This window comes from Mustela nigripes, chromosome 4, assembly GCF_022355385.1.
Source record: "Mustela nigripes isolate SB6536 chromosome 4, MUSNIG.SB6536, whole genome shotgun sequence".
Taxonomy (NCBI): domain Eukaryota; kingdom Metazoa; phylum Chordata; class Mammalia; order Carnivora; family Mustelidae; genus Mustela; species Mustela nigripes.
In genome coordinates, this window is record NC_081560.1 from 161931691 (window position 1) to 161951249 (window position 19559).

Below are 19559 nucleotides of genomic sequence, written 5' to 3' on the forward strand. Positions count from 1 at the left end.
TATAAAAGGTATCGATCTTCAACTGATATTGGCCATCAGGATGGTAATGAAGCTTGGGGCTTAGCACCTGTGCTCTTCTCACAGGCAACATCCAGAAGATCTGGGCTCAGGGGAGAATGCAGCCTAGGGATGGGGCAAAAATTGAGGGCTCGGGAGGCTGGCTGGTGTACTGGTAAAGCACTCAGCCTCTGGGCTTACATTAAACAGGCCTGTGTTTAAGTTCTTAGACCTGCCCCTTAGGGTTGGTGGGACCTTGGGCAACGACTTAAGTGCCTGATCTGATCTGTAACTTGGGGATTATAACAGTTCCTTTCTCCCAGGGATCCACAAGATCACGCATGTAAAGGGGTTAGCACAGTAGGTGAACACTGCACATTGGCTCAGTTGGGGAGGTATTGCTGCAGGAAGAGGGGAAATCCAGGCAGGAACTGACTTGCCCAAGGTAATCCAGCAGATATGAGTGCCCCCATCTCATGATGCTCAGGGCAAGAGAAGTACAGTGGAAAGTGATTTGGAATCAGAAAAACCGGGATACAAATCCCACCCAGCTCTGCCACTTTCTAGTTTGGGCAACCTGAACCCATCTGATTTAAAAAAGAAAAAAAAGCAGGTCATTCCCTTCTCATACCTCTCATACCTCTCGGAGGTATGGAGAATTAAGTACTGTGCAGTAGAGTCTGCAGTGTCGGTCCCAAGACCCCATCTGTGATGAACTTTTAGAAACGGCAAATGGGCTGATTCATGAGGAGGCAGAGCCAGAGTCGAGAAACTAAGTATAGGCAGTTCTGCTGATTGTTTATTCCTCATAAACACTTGTTTCTACAGTACAACTCGGAGAATAAATAGAGGCACAGGGCTATAATTTCCACCACAATTTGCTATTAGGGTAAGGGGCTGGGAGTGGAGTGGGCATGTCTGGGCTCTGGGTAACTGGAGGTGTCCGTCATAAACTACGCAGGGGTCCCATCCATCCAGATCTGACCCCCAGGGCTGACAACCAAGCTTGTGATGGAAGAGTTAACCATGAACCAAATGCAAGGAGCCAAATTCTCTTTTGGTTCACTGCAGTCCTAGAACCCATCCAATCAATTCTCCCCAAGCTCCAAGGGGTTGAGGTGGGTCTGACCTATGGGTCCACTGGGAAGGGGCTGTGTCAGCCCAAGCCATCCCTAAGGATTCAGTTACTCCATGGTAGGGCCTGAAGTGGCCCAGAGAGGTCTGTCCTCTGCCCCGGGGTAAGTAACAAATACACGTTATGAGATGACTTCTCGTATCAGTTTCTTGACTGTCCCCCAGAGGGATCCTGTCCCGTGTCTAAGGAAGGAGAGAGGCACAATGGGGCACAAATTAGCTGCTGGAACTCAGGTAAGGAAGACAGCCTGTACAATCAAGGGAGAGGGAAATCGTATCTTTACCGAACCCTTCACAGGGGGACAAGCAGACACAGATACCAGCCTGGGGAGACAAAGTGGTAGGCCCAGAGTTATGAAGCCAACCAGCAGCCAAAGAAGGGGCGACACACAGAAACACTCTTTGACTTCCATAGGACTGAGGAGCTGTCTAAGTCACCCCCATGTTTCTCCCTGTTTCTCCAGGGTAGCACAAAGCACTCACCCTAATCTGGGGCGAGGATCAACTGCCCCCAGTACAGGCAGAATGAAGAAATTCTGCCTCCATGGGCAAGAAATCAAGTAGAAGCAGGTCTGTGCTGGGCGACCTGAGGCATTAGGGACAGAGAATACCAATCAGGGAGAGAGGCAGAGACAGAACTGGTGACCCTGCTGCGGGCCGGGGGGGCCAGAGTCCTCATGACTTTTGTCATGGAATCCCCACCTGGCAGGTGAGGGGGCTCGTCTCCAGGCCTCCGCTCCATGGGCATTCTCATCTCCTCTCACATCCGGTTCACGTATTCACCTTGAGTGCATTGTGGGGGCCTGCGCTGTGGCCCGAGCCCAGGCGCGGGTGCACGACGCCCGTCAGGCAGCGAGATTTCTGGCTGACTTGGAGGCGCTCTGGGCCCGCTGCACGACCGCGGAGCACTTCTCCCGCCGCAGCAGCTTGTTGTTCTCAAACAGACCTTCGTTGCGGGGTATTCCGTGAGAACCGTCAGGGAAGGTCAGCAGGCCTTTGAGGGGAACAAAGCAAATGTGGGACTGATAAGGGCGAGCGTGACTCAGAGAGCAGCTTGGTATCATGGAGCAGTGGAGAAGGAAAACCTGCCGCCCTCACTCCCGAACCCTGAACCAGCAAGTTCCACAGGCGGGCATCGGGCCTGATCCTATGGATGGGCAGACGTCCTGGAAACATCTAAGCTAACCAGGTGTACCTCCACCCCTGGCATGCTCCCACCCCTGGGCTCCCATCCTGCGGGGCTGGGACTTACCAAAACCGTCTACTCTGCCATTTTTAAATTCCCCTTCAAATGTCATGTTGTCATGTCGGATGAAGACTCCGACGCCGTTAAACTTGCCCTGGGCGAACTCCCCCTCATACCTGCAGGAACAGGAGATGGAGGTAGTGAGTTAACTGTGTGAAGCAGCTACCAGTGGGTGTTACCTATTAATGCCAAGGAGCGGAGCGGATTCTGCTTGCCTCAGAATCCCTGCCCCCACCGCCCCACTCCCAGAGGAGGGCCAGAGGGCATGTGTGATATGCGGCTCTAATCTCAAGGAGATAACGCAAGAGAATGGCAGTCGGGTGGAAGGTCACTTGGCTCCTCGCCATTTCAAATTTTAGATCTATTTATAAAGTAACTCATAAAAGAACTGCTTACTTCTTGCCTGTTTTCAGAGGGCCTGGGCCAAGCTCAGATCTGAGCAGCTATTTACCACTAGGAAAGCTCATAAAGGAATGACCAGGACTTACCTTGAGCCATCGGAGAAGGTCAGTACCCCGAAGCCATTAAAGAGCCCGTTCTCAAAATGACCCAGGTAGGTGCCACCATCTGCAAACATCAGTTGACCAAAACCATGTCTGCGGCCTGAGCAAAGACAGAGACAGTTGTCAGGTTGGGATAAGGCAGCTTCAGGGACCCCCTCGCTGCCTAACATCCCTTGTCGCTCGTCACCCGACCCACAAGGGAATGAAGACAGGCAGTGATGTTAGCAAGGCAGAGAACTGCTACCCAGAGTCAGACACCAGGAAAATCCGGCTCCTGGGACCTTCCCATCTTGTCACGAACATCAGATGTGGAGCAGGTCTCTCTTGGTATGAGTGAGAGCGCTGGAAAATAAAACTAACTACCATAGTGCCTTGACTATGTGTCAGACACTCTTCTGAGCACTTTGAATTTATCAACCTATCTCATTCTCGCGATGTTAAGAGGTACTATTATTATTCCCATTCACAGACACAGAGAGCACAGTACTATTATTATTCCCATTTCACAGATGCAGAAAGCAAGGCTAGGAGAGGCTATCACTTGCTCGAGACCAGAGAGCTGCTGAGTGGCAGAGCAAGAAAGCAAATGCTGCAGACATCCTGGCTGGAGAGCCCTCACCACTGACTTCTGCTGCCTCTCGGAGAGGAGACAGTGCCACAGGGCACCGTGAAGCTAGGGGGCACACCTCACGGGCTGACTGGCAATACTGATTCGGGTTTTGTTATGTCAGGAGGGCTGTGTTTACCCACTGAACTGACCAGAACACAGCAAGATGCTGGAGGAGCAATCATGTCCTTCCGGCAGCTGGGACAGAGACCGCCTGGCAGAATGGTGCCTCTAAACGGCCAGATTTCAGGGGACGGCAGGTGTTGGGGAGGTAGGAGAAAGGTGGGAGATGTACTGAGCAAGGGCACATCCCATCTGCCCACTTGCTCCTCTCAGGGCTCAAAAATTCATGAGCTGTAGGGATCTAACGTGAGAAGAATGGGGTGCATGTCAAAACCGCCAGAACTTCTCTTCACTGGCACCACTGTAGGAAGTCAAGGCTTCTCGGGGCAGCTCATGGCTGGCCCCACGAGGCTTTGAAGTGGTCAGACTATGTTTTTCAGGCTCTGAAGAATTTCACCAATCCTGTGACTAGATGCTTCCGAATGCAGTGAGCTGTCACAGGAAATTCAAGGCAATGACTGTCACTTACTCTTGAGTATCTCTCTGTCCTAATTTCCAGATCTTCCTGAACTTTTAAAATTCACTGGAGCCAAGTCATTGCAATGAATTCTGCATTTTCTACTTTATAGGCACTCAAAATAATTCATTTTACTCTGCCTGGTATATAAGTATTTATAAAAAGAATTCCCTGGGGCGCCTGGGTGGTTCAGTGGGTTAAAGCCTCTGCCTTTTGCTCAGGTCATGATCCCAGGGTCCTGGGATCGAGCCCAGTATCAGGCTCTCTGCTCGCAGGGAGCCTGCTTCCCCCTCTCTCTCTGCCTGCCTCTCTGCCTACTTGTGATCTCTGTCTGTCACATAAATAAATAAAATCTTTTAAAAAAAAATGAATAAAAACAATTCCCAAATAATACCACTAAAGAATAAAAAGAGGTTAAAACACTTTATATTCTGACGTGGAAAGGTTTAACTCATTGCTGGAGATTGGGCAAACAATGGCATTTTCTAATGCCTTTATTTAGTCCTAAAATCAAAGAAAGGAAAGGCACTATTCAGATTAAATCCTGGAATTAGACTATGAAGACTCATCCAGTTGGCTTCTCAGCCAAAGGAAGTGTTCATCACTTGATTCCCCGGGGTCCTCTCACCTTCCTTCCACTCGCCGCGATATTCCTCGCCGCTGGAGTAGGTGAAGGAACCTTTTGTCAGGGTCATGGTGACAGCTTACGGAAGAAAAGGATAAACACTGCAGGAAACAGAGGCGAGAACCAGAGTCACGGGATGGCTGGAGGAAAGGTCTGCAAAGCAACTTTACAGATATATTCTATCAGCTAACCAGCTAAGTATATGTTATCTTGGATACATTTAAAAAACACATCCACCTTTCCAACCCCCCACTCCCAATCCCATCATCACCACCTCTGCTCAAGCAGTCTTATTTTCCTGCTGGTTTTAAAAAAGTTATCAGCCTTGGGGCACCTGGGTGTCTCAGTGGGTTAAAACCTCTGCCTTTGGCTCAGGTCAGGATCCCAGGGTCCTGGGATTGAGCCCCACATCGGGCTCTGTGTTCAGCAGGGAGCCTGCTTCCGCCCCCGCTTCCCTCCCCCCGGCCCCCATGCTCTGTCTCTGCCTGCCTCTCTGCCTATTTGTGATCTCTGTCTGTCAAATAAATAAAATCTTTTTAAAAAATATTTAAAAAGCAAGCAAGCAAGCAGGCATGCAAAGGGCAGTCACCCATGGAGAAAACCTGGGGAATGAAAGCACAAAGAGCCACATAACCCGGATGTTTAGTGGGAAAATAATAAGCTGGGTCTTAACTGCAGTGGAAGGTTTATTTACAGAGTAAGAGGAAATAAGTTTGTCTAGGTACTCAGCCAAAATCTGAAATCTGAGGGCCTTTCAGATTTAAACCTAAACTCTGTTGTTTCATAGGTGGAGAGAGAGAAGTGAAAAGCTAGGCTGTGGCTGGGCTGGACTAGTGTCCCAGCCTCCCCTGACTGCTGCTAGTTCTTTCTCTCTTGTCTTGCTCGCTCTGCTTTTCTGGTCAGGCTACTCTAAGGAGACCTCAGAAAGCTGGGCAGGAGAGTTTCCAGTTAATGGGGAGGGGAAAAGACGGAGGCCCTGGGGGGTATATGAACAGGCACATAATTCGAAAGCAGTGCTTACAGAAAATGAACATGGCAGCGGGAAACGGAAGGCTTTGGAGCATCAAGAGCCCACAGCCAGACAAGCCTGCAAGACAGGAGATGTAATCCTTCAGGAGACTGTGCAAATGAGCACCAATGACTCTCCTGTGCTTGCGCCCTTGGGATGTGACATGGCAGCACCATGTGTCCATTCACGGGCACTTTATTCCTCCGCCCACTGGGTCTGGGTGGGTTATGGGACTCAGCTTGGACTAATGGAACGTTAGCAAAAGGGATACAGCAGAGGTCTGGGAAGTGCTCGTCGACCGCACTTGGAACTGTCCTGCCCCCATGTGGATGAGCCCGAGCTAGCTGGCTGGTGATGAGGGGTCATGTGGAGCTACTGTCCCAGCTGCCAACAGATGCCTGGATGAGCTTGGACATGACCAACAGAGCTGCTCCTGAACCCAGGCCCAATTTACTGAGTCACAGAATGATGGACTAAATATATGGTGGTCGTTTGAAACCACTATGTTTTGGGATGGTGTGTTATTATTATCCAGCAAAAGCTAACCAATATACCCAGGTACGTGATCATAAGGCCTGAACTAGGGGGTAACAGTATAATGGGAGCAGAAGGAAGAAATAGCTATTACAGAGATATTAGAGAAAAATAAACAACCCAGCAACATTTGGAGACTGCCAGGTATGGGTTCACATATGCACTAAAAGAATGCTTGCATTCAAAGATATCCTATAAGAAGGGGATTAAGATACCTGACTAGCATTAAATACAAACAGAAGTATTTGACACATCTTAAAAAGTGTGATCCCTAGTTCTTTTTAAATTCCCTAGGTCTGTTTACTCACCTCTTCATCTTTTCCAGATCTAAACAATACAACAGTTTTACAAGTGACAGTAACAATGCAGAGTCCTAGACCCACCCCCAGATCTACTGAATCAGATTCTGTAAGTTAGAGCCTGGGAACCTGTAGTTTTAACAAGCACATCATTAGATTGCTACACACTTGAAAGCATGAGGACTACTACTCCTACAAACAGATACATTAGGCGTGAATGTTCTCTGATCTATAAATCACTCTATTGAAAGGTCCCCTCTTAATAAGGAACCTAGAGGTGGGTGCCTGGGTGGCTCAGTGGGTTAAGATCTGCCTTTAGCTCAGGTCATGATCCCAGGGTACTGGGATTGAGCCCCGCGTCAGGCTCCCTGCTTCTCGGAAGGCCTGCTTCTCCCTCCCCCACTCTCCCTGCTTGTGTTCCCTCTCTTGCTGTGTCTCTCTCTGTCAAATAAACAAATACAATCCTTTTTAAAAAGCCATAATCTAATTTCAGCTCACAGCTTTATGAGGTGGGTAGTACTATCATTTCCATTTTACAGATTAGGGAACTGAGGGGCAGAGAGGGTAAGTAAATTCACCAAGGTCCCCCAGCTAACATGCACAAGTTAGAAGCAGAAACTTAGGGGTCAGCCTCTGGGGCCCATGCTCCTAAATGCCATCCTGTCTTCATATCCCACATGTCTCCCAGTGTAATAAAGTGGTGTGTGGGCCCAGGAGCACCAGCACTGCGGCCACATCCCTGTGTACTCTGTAACCTCGAGAAGGTTACTTACATGCCTCTAAACCTTGGTCTCCTCCCCTGTCAAGTGGAGAAAGTATACCTACTTCAGAGAATTGTTATGGATTGAATTAAATAAGATACACTGGGGCGCCTGGATGGCTCAGCTGGTTAAATATCTGCCTTGGCTCGGGTCATGATTTCAGGGTCCTGGGATCAAGCCCCATTTCAGGCTCTCTGCTCAGCAGGGAGCCTGCTTCTCCCTCTCCCTTTCCCTCTGCTGCTCCCCCTACTTGTTCTCTCTCTCTGTCAGATAAATAAAATCTTTTAAAAAAATTAAATAAGGTACATGAAAGTACCTACACCACCACTAGGCCCTGTCCACTAAATGTTATTCTTTTCCTCCTTCAAAAACAGACGTCTCAACTCACACATTCACTTACTATAATAAAAATTTCCCCAAAGTCTCCGTATAAAAATGCTACCAATATAATTCAAATAACATTTGGAAAAGAAAAACCAGCAATTTTGCCTGAGGTAAATTCTAAGCTGAGAGAAAGTAAACTACAATTGCCACTTGCCTGTTTTATCGCCACACTATGGGATATTTTAATTTTGACCTACGCCATGATGTTTTTGGATACAGATGCCGTAAGCCCAGAAACATTCTGACGTGCAAACAGTTGGGCCTCAACAGAGAAGGGCTCAGTCACATCTTCTGGGCCCTGGCCCTGTCTCACAGCTCTCATTTCCTTCTAGCTATGAGAACAGATGACTTCTGAGAATCTCTGGCTCTCGCCCAAACGGGAAGCAACATTTGTTTCTACCCCCATAATGAGGCCAGCTTGGGAAGCTCTTCCAGTGGTGTCTGCGAGCCCCTCCCACAGCTCCACCAGGGATTTTCTCTCTATTGCTACTCGGGAGCTCCATGCCCAGGCTCTCTGACACAGCATTAGATGCCCCGAGGTAGGGATCATTTTCTTCTTGTCTTAAAGCTCCTTGAACGCTCTGGGGCTATTTCTTTGACTGGTGACGCTTATACCTGGTGTGCCATCTCTGTTCCACCAATGTTCCACAAGGTCGGCATCCAATTTCAGGCTCAACCCTCTTGTTGTCAGCCCAGCATCAGTGTGCCTGGGGTAGAGGTCAGCACGACTCCACTGCAAATACAACATTAATGAGAGGAAGAGAAGCAGTTTTCCATCGAAACTGCAGAGGAAAACTCTTTCCAGTCCAGGCAGGCTTTGATAACTACAGGCCGTCTTCAGCGCTTCCCAAAACTAATGAAGTCAGCGTACTAAGAGTCAGCTTATGGAACAAATCTGAAATATTTCATTCCTTCAAAACAAGACAGAATCTTAAAAGGCCGTATCTTATAATAAATCTTATCACTAAACAACCATTCCGAAACATAAACACAAAATCATGATTTATGCAGGGAGATGGTAAGACAAGGGCTATTCCTTTTGATGTCTGGCAGCTGTAAACTTGTCCTCACTCAGAGGTCTGGAAGGAGTTACTGTGGTGGCGTGTGAGGAGTCGGTCTGACTGTCCAGGGGCTTGGGGGAGCAGACTCCAACATTTGTTTACTTTTTCTCAAGGCCACATGAAACTTCCACATAATGGCATCCTGCTTGTTTCACAGGGACCAGGAGAAGGTCGCTGAAAGGAAGGGAACAGTGTTTCTCCAGTTTGAAGACTAGCTTTGGACACGGTACTAGTCAGCCCCTCAAATTGTAAACCTAGCCCCTCTTCTGGTATGCTGTGGCTCTGAAGGAGAATATTCTAAAGTTTTTAAAGAGGCCAATGAAATGGAAAAGATCATCCTCTAATTACCAAACGTGGCAGATTGTAACTTCCAAAGACATTTGTGGTCGTATCTCCTGTATTACGCGTTCTATAATTTGACCTTGCCACTGCCCCATCAAAAGGTAGAGTCTAACTCTTCTTCGAATCAGGGTAGGCTTGCGATTGCTTCAACCAATAGGACACGATGGAAGAGATGGTGTGTTCCGAGGTCAGATCAGAAAAGGTGACGCATCTTCCCTCTTGCTCACTGGTCTGCTTGCCCACGGAGGTCTGACTACCCTGGGGCCACTGTGCTGCGAGGAAGATGAGCCACAAAAAGCCACATGTGTTGGTGCTCCGGTTGGCAATGCTCATCTTTGAATCAGCCTAGCCCAGGGACCAGCTGTAAGCCAAGGAGCCTTCAGATGATTCTAGCTCCCAGCCACTGAGTTGGCATCCCATCTGAGGTATCATGGAGCAAAGCGAGGTCATCCCCACGATGCCATCTACGAACTCCTTACTCACAGAATCTGTGAGCATCATACGGTGGTTTTAAGCAGCTATGGTTGGGGTATAATGTTACACAGCTGTAGTAACTGGATCATCATCTCTCCACCTAACCCTGCGACCTCCTCTCTCATTTGTTTTTCCAAAAGTAAATTTCCATTCCTTTCTTTATCTAGGGAGACAGAGCAAATTCCCTTCAATAGTTGCTGGTCAACATGATGTCCATTCCCAAGAGCACAACTGGAAGTGCTAACTAAAGGACACACATGGACACTATGGGTCTCAGGCCATGGTTGAACCCATTTGACTAGAAACTTCTACCTATGTCCAAATAATTGATACTGTCACCGCCAGGGACCGTGATGTTCATCTATGACTTCTAAAATTAGCCAGGCTAAGTTATCGTCAGCTGTACAGTCACTGACCCAAAAAGAAATCATGGTCATTGAAACAAATCTAGTTTAATACAGAATAGCCAGTACTGATGAAAATGACTGAAAACCCAACACTTTAATAAGGATCCAAATCAGTGTTTGTATCAGTGACCCAAAAAAATCTTCTTAGAGAACAGGTTGGGGTGCCTGGGTTAAAACCTCTGGCTCAGGTTTTGATCCCAGGGTCCTGGGGTCGGGCCCCACATTGGGCTCTCTGCTCAGCAGGGAGCCTGCTTCCCCAGAGCTCTTTCTCTGCCTGCCTCTCTGTGATCTCTATCAAATAAATAAATAAATAAATAAAATCTTAAAACAACAACAACAGGTGGGCTCGGAGTTTAGGCTTCAGCTATACATATGAAATGTAGTCTCAAACCAAGAAGATTCAGGCTTCTAAACAGATACCCACCCTTTCTGCTCTTTTCATAAATGGGTTGCAAAGGATCAATCCAAACATTTACTTAAAAGAAATTGACTTTTGTCCGTGAAACAAATACACTGTTGCTCTGCACAAAAGATGAAACCCCTGCTATCTTTATTTTCTCCTGATTCAGATATTTCCAGATAGAACTTGGAGACAGGAATGTTAACTTTTGTTTCCATTCCATTTGTCTTTTTTTAGAGTTTAGGAATCAAACTTGCTAAAAAAAATATTATGCATTCACACTATCTTGCATTCAATTTCGGAGGATTAAAAATGACACACACACACACACACACACACAAAGCTACCACGAGGAGGAACAGATTTGGGGCACCTGGGTGGCTCAGTGGGTTAAAGCCTCTGCCTTCGGCGGGGGTCATGATCCTGGGTCCTGGAATTGAGCTCCGCATCGGGCTCTCTGCTTGGCAGGGAGCCTGCTTCCTCCAATCTCTCTGTCTGCCTCTCTGCCTACTTGTGATCTCTGTCTGTCAAATACATAAATAAAATCTTAAAAAAAAAATAAAAAAGAGGAACAGATTTTTCACTTAAAAAGTATTGCTTTGAGGCAGCCTGCTTTCCCCACATATACCTTTACATTGTTCCTCCAAAGCCTCCCCAGAGTATGAATACCTTGCCAAAGTTCTCTTAATTATAAAGAAAGCAGTCTTTGGCTTTTAGAATACTAAAGAGAAGAAAGGAAGACTCTGGTGAACAAAAATTCCGGCTTGTAAGAAACCTAGAACAAAAAGTCACACATTCCTTTTAAAGTGCTTAAATGAGTTTGAAATAACTGTTTTTCTTATAAATTTACAAGTCTTTTTACTATAAGTCTTCCTTGAACTCAAAAAGAAAAAAAATGTTTTGCTACTAGACAAAGGTCTTATTTAGGAAGACTGTGGGACAGTTAGATTGAAGGAAGTGGGAAGAAAATCCTGATACCAGAAAGAAGATTTAAAAAAATAATAATAAAAGGCTTGGGGACGATGAGGACTGCCATGATACTATCCTATTTCATGAAAAAGGAAATGCGTGGAGCGGATTCTAATAAATCCGAGTTACTCCTGCGGATACCTAAGCAGTTTGCAGATGCTACCTGGCCGGCATGCCACCATCCACAAGCCTTGTTGTGTGGGACGTCTCTCCAGCAGAGTGTGACAGGCCGGCCCAGGCCAAACAAAGCCCTAGACCCAACTAAGAACATTTCCTAGTCCATCTCCCACCCCGTTCTTGGATCCCAGCACTGATCCTTCCCTCCACCCGAGCTCTGCTCTACCGCTGGGACCAGGTCTCTGCTCACACTGGTCCACCATCCCCTCCGGAAGCAGCATCCCCCCGCCCCAACCCACTCTCCAAGCCAGGTACCGTGGGCTCTCCCTGGACTCGGCCCCACGGGTAGAGACCAGAGGTTCTCTGGTCTCACGGGTTCGGTATCCCACCGGCCCCGCCCTCTAGTCAGCGCCTTCTGGATGGAATCCCGATCCCCAGCCGGTCATCTCGGGATGGACTCCTCCTTTCTCACCGACCACAAGCTCGTGGCCCCCTCCCTCCTGCGTTACGGGCCAACCTGAGCTCCGCCTTTCGGGATGACAATCACGCCCAGACGCTGGGCTCCAGCGGCCGGGACGGCGGCTCCGCCGGGCTCGCCCCTGCCACCAGCCTCTCCACCACCTCCACCAGCGCCTGCCCCACTTGACGCCGCCATCCCGGGCGGCCGCACTGGGCGCAATTCCGGCTGTCCATTGGCTGTTACCTAGGCAACCAGGAGCAACGCCACTCTCCATTGGCTCAGCGCGGACTCTGCGCCATCTTTGTGCGGGGCGGAGTGTCTCAAGAGCTCGGGTCAAACAGCCGAAAGAGGGGTGGGGCTGAACCCGTGGTCCTACCTCGGCCACTTGAGGGAGATCTCAGGTCTGGTCTGCTCAGAGACATTCTAACCGAAATGTGGACAAAAGCAAAACAAAACCAAACGTGGGTAAAAAAAAAACGGACCACCAACTCGAGCGCTTCGGGTCCTACGCGGACCTTCAGAGCTGTAAATGACTCTTCGCTGGAGTTTAAGCGCAGAACCCAAACCTGGATTTTGAGTTTCACCTTTGTGAATTGTAACATGCTGGACCAGGCAGCTGAGGTTTAATGAGTGTCAGCCCTGTGCCAGCACCGTGATACCAGGACACTTATGCATTCACTCGTTGTAAGGAGTTGTGTTGTCATTACTCAGATCTTTGTGTTTAAAATGTATTATCGAGATTGGAGCGAATTCTCCAAATATTACGTATGCCGATCCTTTTATCCATTTATTTACTTATCAATGTGAATGCAGCTAGAAAAGAGGATCGCTGCCCTCATGGGTCTTACAGCCTAGATGTGGAGAAGAAAAGATTCATGCACAGGGAAAAACATCAAGACTATATTTAATTATTAAAAGAAGGCAAGTGCATGAAGACAGTAAACAAACTGCTCCAATTTGGGTGTTTCTTCATCTGTGAGATAGAAAATGAAAATAATAATAATAATAATAATAATAATAATAATAATAATAAAGACTCCCTAGCACTTATATGAGAATATAGTGTAAAATTCTCAATACTGTATCTGTGACATTATGCTCCATAAACACCAGTTTCACATTGTTTGACAGGACTAGGATTCTTTGTTCAAATTCCATGTCTGCCACCAAGTGTGTGTGTGACTCAAGCCAGTTATTAAGCTCTCCAGTCTGTAAAATGAGTTGGACTAGCAGACCTATAAGATTCCACCAGCTCTAACACTCAATGGTTAAGCATGCTAAACTGTGTGGTAGCTACTATAAATAAAAACACAGTCTTTGAGAGAATGGCATGTCAAGAAAATCCTATTAGATTAAAAAGGAAATCTAACCTAACCTAATAAGTAGACCTTATTAGATTAGAGAATGTATATTAGGGAATTTGATGAAATAAGGTTAGGTAGATTGTGTGGTTAAGTTATGGAGAAACCTGAAAAATTTGGGGAAAATATGGTTTGCAAAATACAGTGTTTTGAATGGGCAAATTCATAAACACAGAAAGTAGAAGTTACCAGGAGCTAGAGAAAGAGGGAGTTATTGTTTAATGGATACAGAGTTTTGTTGGGTTGATGAAAAAGTTTTGGGTATAGGCAGTGGTGATGGTTATGCAACATTGTGAATGTATTTAATGTTACTTAACTGTATACTTGTGAATGGTTAAAATGATAAAAAATACATTATTTTACTGCAATAAAAATGTAGTTTCTTAATCAGAGCAGTGACACCAGGAAATCAGTGTTCTAAGATAATTAATCTGGGGGGTGCCTGGGTGGCTCAGTGGGTTCTGCTCAGGTCATGATCTCAGGGTCCTGGGATCAAGCCCCGCATCAGGCTCTCTGCTCAGCGAGGAGCCTGCTTCCTCCTCTCTCTGCCTATCTCTCTGCCTACTTGTGATCTCTGTCTGTCAAATAAGTAAAATCTTAAAAAAAAAAAAAAAAGGAAAAGAAAATTAATCTGGTAGTGATGTTCAGAGATAACCAGAGAGATTGGAAGTAGAAGAGCAAACTCAAGCTATTTTAATAATGTAGAAAAGAGGGGTGCCTGGGTGGCTCAGTGGGTTAAAGCCTCTGCCTTTGCCTCCGGTCATGATACCAGGATCCTGGGATCAAGCCCCGCATCCGGCTCTCTGCTCCGTGGGGAGCCTGCTTCCTCCTCTCTCTCTGCCTGCCTCTCTGCCTACTTGTGGTCTTTGTCTGTCAAATAAACAAATAAAATCTTAAAAAAAAATAATGTAGAAAAGACGTCTTGAGAGTCTCAAAAGTAATGTGGCATCAGAGAATATGGAAAGAAAGGGAGTACATAATGATGTAGGAAAGATGTTGGGGTTCAGAGCCAATGGCCTAGAAAGAATTTTTGAGACATCTTCAGTGTAAAAAGGTGGTTTTATTAAAGCATAGGGGCAGAGCACAGGGACAGGACCTGTGGGCAGAAAGAGCTGTACTAGGGTAATGAAGAGTGACTGGTTATATACTTTCAAGTTGTGAGGGGGTTAGACATAGTGTAAATCTCTAAGGAATTTTGGAAATAAGGTTTCCAAGACCTTGAGGGGACTAGCTCTTGTTAGGAAAAGGTCATTTATTACTTTCTAATAAAACCTTAGTCATGAGACCCTTCAATGTGTATTGGTGGGTCATAGGATTGGGCTGACGGCCAACAGATATCTTGGGGGTAGAGATAAAGGAAGTTTCCAAAGAAATTTTTATATGTTGAAGTAGACTTACAGGATGGGGTGTGGGGATCGTTGGGATAATGTTAAGCTAAGCATTTTCCCTTAGCAAAGTATTAATGTCAGGACAGCTGAGTTCCTAGAGAAATGTCACTCTGCCTGTTTTAAGTACTTGTGAGTGGGCTTTAAGTAGCAGGGAAATTTAATTCTTCTTTTGCCTTTGCTTCCCACAACACATATGAAACACATCTCATAGAGATATTTAACAAGAGACAATATAGTGTTAAAAGCATTGAGCTAGTCTGCCTAGCTGCATGACCACATGCAAGTCACTTTACTCATTTTCCAAAATCATAAGATCTGTAATGCCGTTTATGTGTAATTCAGTTATATTCATGTAATTTACAAGAAACAATATCTCGCATTTGGTGAGTGCTAGCTCTTCATAGGTAATAGAGAATATATTAATATATTGACCTTTTTTTTTTTTTTTGGTCCAGTAGAACAAGTTCTAAGTGGTAGAATCAAAAATAGATTTTGAGAATTTCCCTTAGAGTTCTCAAGGGAGAACTCTAAATCTTGCAGCTTTCCTTGACAATAATTTGAAGCTTATGGGCTAAATGAGATGAATAATACCAAGAGATCATCTTTGTGGATGTGACCCCTGGGGTGCAAGAGGCAAGTATTACTGAATTATTTGGTGTCTGGATGGAAAGGAAAATACATGTCTTCTAACTAAAAGAGGAAACTGTATGGAAAACTGTATGAACCTTTGCCTAAAATGGTTTACATGCCAAAAAAAGTTTAAGGCATTCTCACACTTACAATTAAACAATAGTTTTTTCAGTGCAATTCAATGCAGTTCAGTACTTCTAGTATTTCTAGTACTGTGACAATAATTTGATTCAAGGAAGAATGACTATGAAATATTGGTTACAATATGGCTGATTATCTCCTGTGAAAACCCATGTCTCTAGTCTGCTGGTGATTCTAAGCACAAAAACAAAAACAACATCAATGATAAAAATGTGGTACCATTTGTTGAGTATACTAATCACTGTGCTAAGTGTTTTACTATCTTGATTCTTATTTGAGGGAGGGATGATCATTTTTAGTGCACTTTTTAGGTACTAAGCACTATGCCCAGTGTTTTATATACATTATCATCATTCTTATTTAATTGAGGAAGGGATAGTAAAACACTTAGCACAGGTGGCCTTCAAACTCAAATGACTTTGATTCCCTCTTTTCTCCCTCTCCCCTTATCTAATTACATTCTTTCTTTAAAACCTATCTCATACAATGACCTCTTTAAGGCCTTTGCTGACTTTCTAGCCTACCCCCAAATCACTGATCTTCTATTATGAGTTTTCAGTTTTCAGTGTTGGCGCCTTTACTCTTGCTGCCTCAGAGAGCTGTATGTCTTCCCCTTGAGGGCAAGGACAGTTTTTTCTTCTCTTTTCCGCTAATAAAAATATACAGAGTCCCTGTCGTGTCTGGACAGCAAGGTTTTACAGTGGTGAATAAAACAGTCACGTACTCAGCTCAGGGAACTTTCTAATCTAATAAGATCATATCTTTCTTCAATGGACAAAGAAGCATAGAGCATTCGGGCCGGACACTGTGTAAATTGCATTAGGCCTGTGGTTTTTAAAAACCTTTTTATTTAGGTAGATTAGGGATTTTTTAAAAGATTTTGTTTATTTATTTGACAGAGATCACTAGTAGGTAGAGAGGCAGGCAGAGAGAGAGAGAGGAGGAAGCAGGCTCCCTGCCGAGCAGAGAGCCCTATGCTGGGCTCGATTCCTCATGACCTGAGCAGAAGGCAGAGGCTTTAACCCACTGAGCCACCCAAGCCCCCAGATTAGGGATTTTTGTTTCTTTGCTTCAGTTTTGTCTCTCTAGAATTTAGGACATAGTAAGTGCTTGATAAGTGTTTAATGAATGCATGATTGAATGAGTGCAGATACAAAGATTAGATTTCTCTACTTTCATAGCAGGTTGGTTCATAGTACACACTCAACAAATGACTGATTAAGAAGTCTACTGAAAGCTCCTAAAGACAGGTCAGCAATTGAAGCTAGGGGAGGGGCTGGGCTGGTAAAAACAGGGGGCGTGTCTGACCCGGGTTTGGCTCCTGGAGCATGCGCAATCTCCACAGACGGTGACGGGCGAAAAATGCGGAGGGCGCGATTACGTAGACGCTAGTTCTGATTGGCTACCGTTCGCGCGCGAGGGGTCGTGCCTACTCGTCGCCAAGTAAACAGGCTAGGTGAGGGCGGGGCCAACGAGGCGCCGCGACCTGGTTGGCCAGGCGTGGGTTGGGGGTTTCGCGGATTGGTCCCGGCCGGGAGCTCAGCTGTGTGGAGCGCACCGGGACTCGGAGCCGGCGGCCTGAGGGATGGACGAAACGAGCCCACTGGTGTCCCCCGAGCGGGCCCAACCCCCGGACTACACCTTCCCGTCCGGCTCGGGCGCTCACTTTCCGCAGGTGCCGGGGGGCGCGGTCCGAGTGGCGGCGGCTGCCGGCCCGGCCCCCTCTCCGCCGGGCTCGCCAGGCCACGACCGCGAGCGGCAGCCGCTGCTGGACCGGGCTCGGGGCGCGGCGGCCCAAGGCCAGACCCAAACCGTGGCGGCGCAGGCCCAAGCCCTGGCCGCCCAGGCGGCGGCGGCGGCCCACGCCGCGCAGGCCCACCGCGAGCGGAACGAGTTCCCGGAGGACCCCGAGTTCGAGGCGGTAGTGCGGCAGGCCGAGCTGGCCATCGAACGCTGCATCTTCCCCGAGCGCATCTACCAAGGCTCCAGCGGAAGCTACTTCGTCAAGGACCCTCAGGGGGTGAGAGCGGGGTGGGGGCCGCCCCCGCCTTCGGGGAGGGTGGGCCTGTCCGGGGGAGTTAGCCGCTTCGCACAGCGAGAGGGAGAAGGGGGGTTGAAAGGCTGCAAAAGGGAGAAACTTCACAGTGCAGAGCCCCTTGGCAAGATTTTGGAATGCCCCTGAGGACTGGAGATGGAGAAGCTCTGCGGACTGAAGAAATAAATCAGAACCTATTTGGTGGGGGAGGAGTGAGCGGAGAATGAAAAGAGGAAATTGACCAGATACAGGCGAGGGGCCCGGCGGTGTGGTGGGGCAATCGGCCTGTCGACAGAGACGCGCGGGGAGATGCTGCCTTCTAGTAGGTTCCTTAGCTTTAAACTACGGAGACTGCTATTCGGCCATTGTCCTACAGATTTGAGCTTTGGGCCCATTTTCTCTTTTTGGACCGAACCAGCGTTGTCGCTGTTCCCTGGAGGACGGGTGATCGATCAAGGGATCTGAGGGTTCAGTTCCAGCCTTCTGTGTTGTGGGGATCTACCACCGTCCCAGGGCTCTTACTGGCAGACGTCAGTGATGGAGTGGGTGGACTTAAACCAGTTTCATCTGTCCTGGTTATTGCTCACTTCTGGGAAATTGTTCAAATTCTTTTTTATCGTTCTTCAGTAAAGAATGCGGAGTTTTAGAAACACAGGACTGCCTGCTACATTTTACTTTTATTTCTCTCCCAGGACTATCAGCAGTTTGCTTTTTAGCTAAGGCAAAGCTGACCTTTATTTTGTCCCTTGTATGTGTTTAAAGGGGGATGGGGATGATTGGGTTGGGAATGGACATGGGGTGACCAGGGCAGCTGAGAGGTGACTTTATTCTTTTGATAGCTGCAGAAGAATTTAAGGCATTTATATCAAACCAGAGGTATCATTGGAATATCAGTGGGTCAAACCATGTTTTTCCTGTCAGAGTTCTCAGATGGGCCAGAATGGTTTATTGGAAAAATACACTATTGTTATACTTATTAAAATAATGGTTGTCAAATCCTGCGAATTTTCATTGCATTTCTCCTGTGTGAACTCTTTAGCTGGGTGGTGTGCTGTTCTTTTTTTTTTTTTTTTAAAGATTTTATTTATTTATTTATTTGACAGAGATCGCAAGTAGGCAGAGAGGGAGGCAGAGAGAGAGAGAGAGAGAGAGAGAGGGAAGCAGGCTCCCCAGGCTCCCCAGGCTCCTCGCTGAGCAGAGAGCCTGAGGCGGGACTCGATCCCAGGACCCTGGGATCAGGTCTGACCTGAACCGAAGGCAGAGGTTTTAACCCACTTAGCCACCCAGGTGCCCCTGGTGTGCTGTTCTTGTAGGAGTGCTGAGTGGCCAGGATGGACTCTGACTTGTAGCCCTTGGTTGGGTTCATTGAATGATCTGGTCATTCTCCCAGATGTTGTTGTTCCTGAATTATCAAGAACCAGAAGGCAATTCTGCCATCAATGCAGTTAACATAAACTGAATTGGGGAAGTTGGGGAAAACTTTGAGAATAAGAGGTCTTTCCAAGTCTGTCAAGTAAGGGAGCAGTGAGTTAAATTGAAAGCTCAAAGGGGAACCATTACTTCTAGAAGAAAAGGAGAGTGGGTATCCTGAAGCCTAAATGTTAGCAATATACTTTTGTTTTTTATGTAAGTGTTTTTTATTTTTTATTCCCTTTTTTTTTTATCTTGTTGGCTGATGTAAGAAGGGGCTAATTATCTTTAATAGGTATAGGAACAGGAGGAAGGTTTTTATTTTTCTTTCATGACACTATTACAGCTTTGTTGGAAGTGTGTCAGGTCAGCTGAGAAGTGATCTGGTGCTCTGGCAGGTGGGAGTAATAAGATCTCTCACTTCTACCTGGCAGGTAAAGCACTACCACCTCTGTGCATAGGCTACAGAGAATGACAGAAGATTACGGGTATGTTTCTTGGTGATTTGTAGGACCCCAGGGTCTAAAATTTCCTGGCCACTGCCCTTTCTTAGAGAGGAAGTCGAAACACATAAGCCCTGACAAAACTTACTGATATAACCATCTTGCTCACATTGAAGAAAATGTGGTTCAGAGCAGAGGACCACTTCCTAAATGCTGTGGTGAGTTTCAATGAACCACAGACC

General features: G+C 46.7%; 2 protein-coding genes across 5 annotated transcripts in view; one reads left to right on the plus strand and one right to left on the minus strand.

The window, feature by feature from the left end:
• Nucleotides 1-778: 778 nt before the first annotated feature.
• Nucleotides 779-12058, minus strand: MORN4 (MORN repeat containing 4). 4 transcript variants are annotated; one of them, XM_059398277.1, is made up of 6 exons: nt 11967-12058; nt 8295-8412; nt 4696-4793; nt 2866-2980; nt 2384-2493; nt 779-2125 (listed from the first exon to the last, which is right to left on the minus strand). In XM_059398277.1, exons 3-6 carry the CDS (start codon nt 4760-4762, stop codon nt 1977-1979), a joined length of 441 nt encoding a protein of 146 aa, XP_059254260.1. In that variant the 5' UTR covers nt 4763-4793; nt 8295-8412; nt 11967-12058; the 3' UTR covers nt 779-1976. The 4 variants fall into 4 exon arrangements, with proteins under 4 accessions (XP_059254260.1, XP_059254261.1, XP_059254259.1 ...); XM_059398278.1 differs by lacking the exon at nt 8295-8412 and adding an exon at nt 10737-10887 and having other exon boundaries at nt 11967-12013; XM_059398276.1 differs by lacking the exon at nt 8295-8412 and having other exon boundaries at nt 11967-12057.
• Nucleotides 12059-16907: 4849 nt separating this feature from the next.
• The window catches only part of PI4K2A (phosphatidylinositol 4-kinase type 2 alpha), a 30627-nt gene continuing 27975 nt past the window's right edge, over nt 16908-19559 (plus strand). Inside the window, exon 1 of the mRNA XM_059398280.1 lies at nt 16908-17449. Within this exon, the coding sequence (XP_059254263.1) occupies nt 17015-17449 (435 nt within the window). The 5' untranslated portion in view covers nt 16908-17014. The remainder of the gene's footprint in view (nt 17450-19559) is intronic.

Excerpts from the sequence above, each read along its gene's own strand:
- MORN4 (XM_059398277.1), bottom strand. The coding sequence starts at position 4,762 with ATGACCCTGACAAAAGGTTCCTTCACCTACTCCAGCGGCGAGGAATAT. Across the intron at positions 2,981-4,695 it reads TCGCGGCGAGTGGAAGGAAG|GCCGCAGACATGGTTTTGGT; the intron begins GTGAGAGGACCC and ends GTCTTTGCTCAG. Across the intron at positions 2,494-2,865 it reads ACCTTCTCCGATGGCTCAAG|GTATGAGGGGGAGTTCGCCC; the intron begins GTAAGTCCTGGT and ends CTGTTCCTGCAG.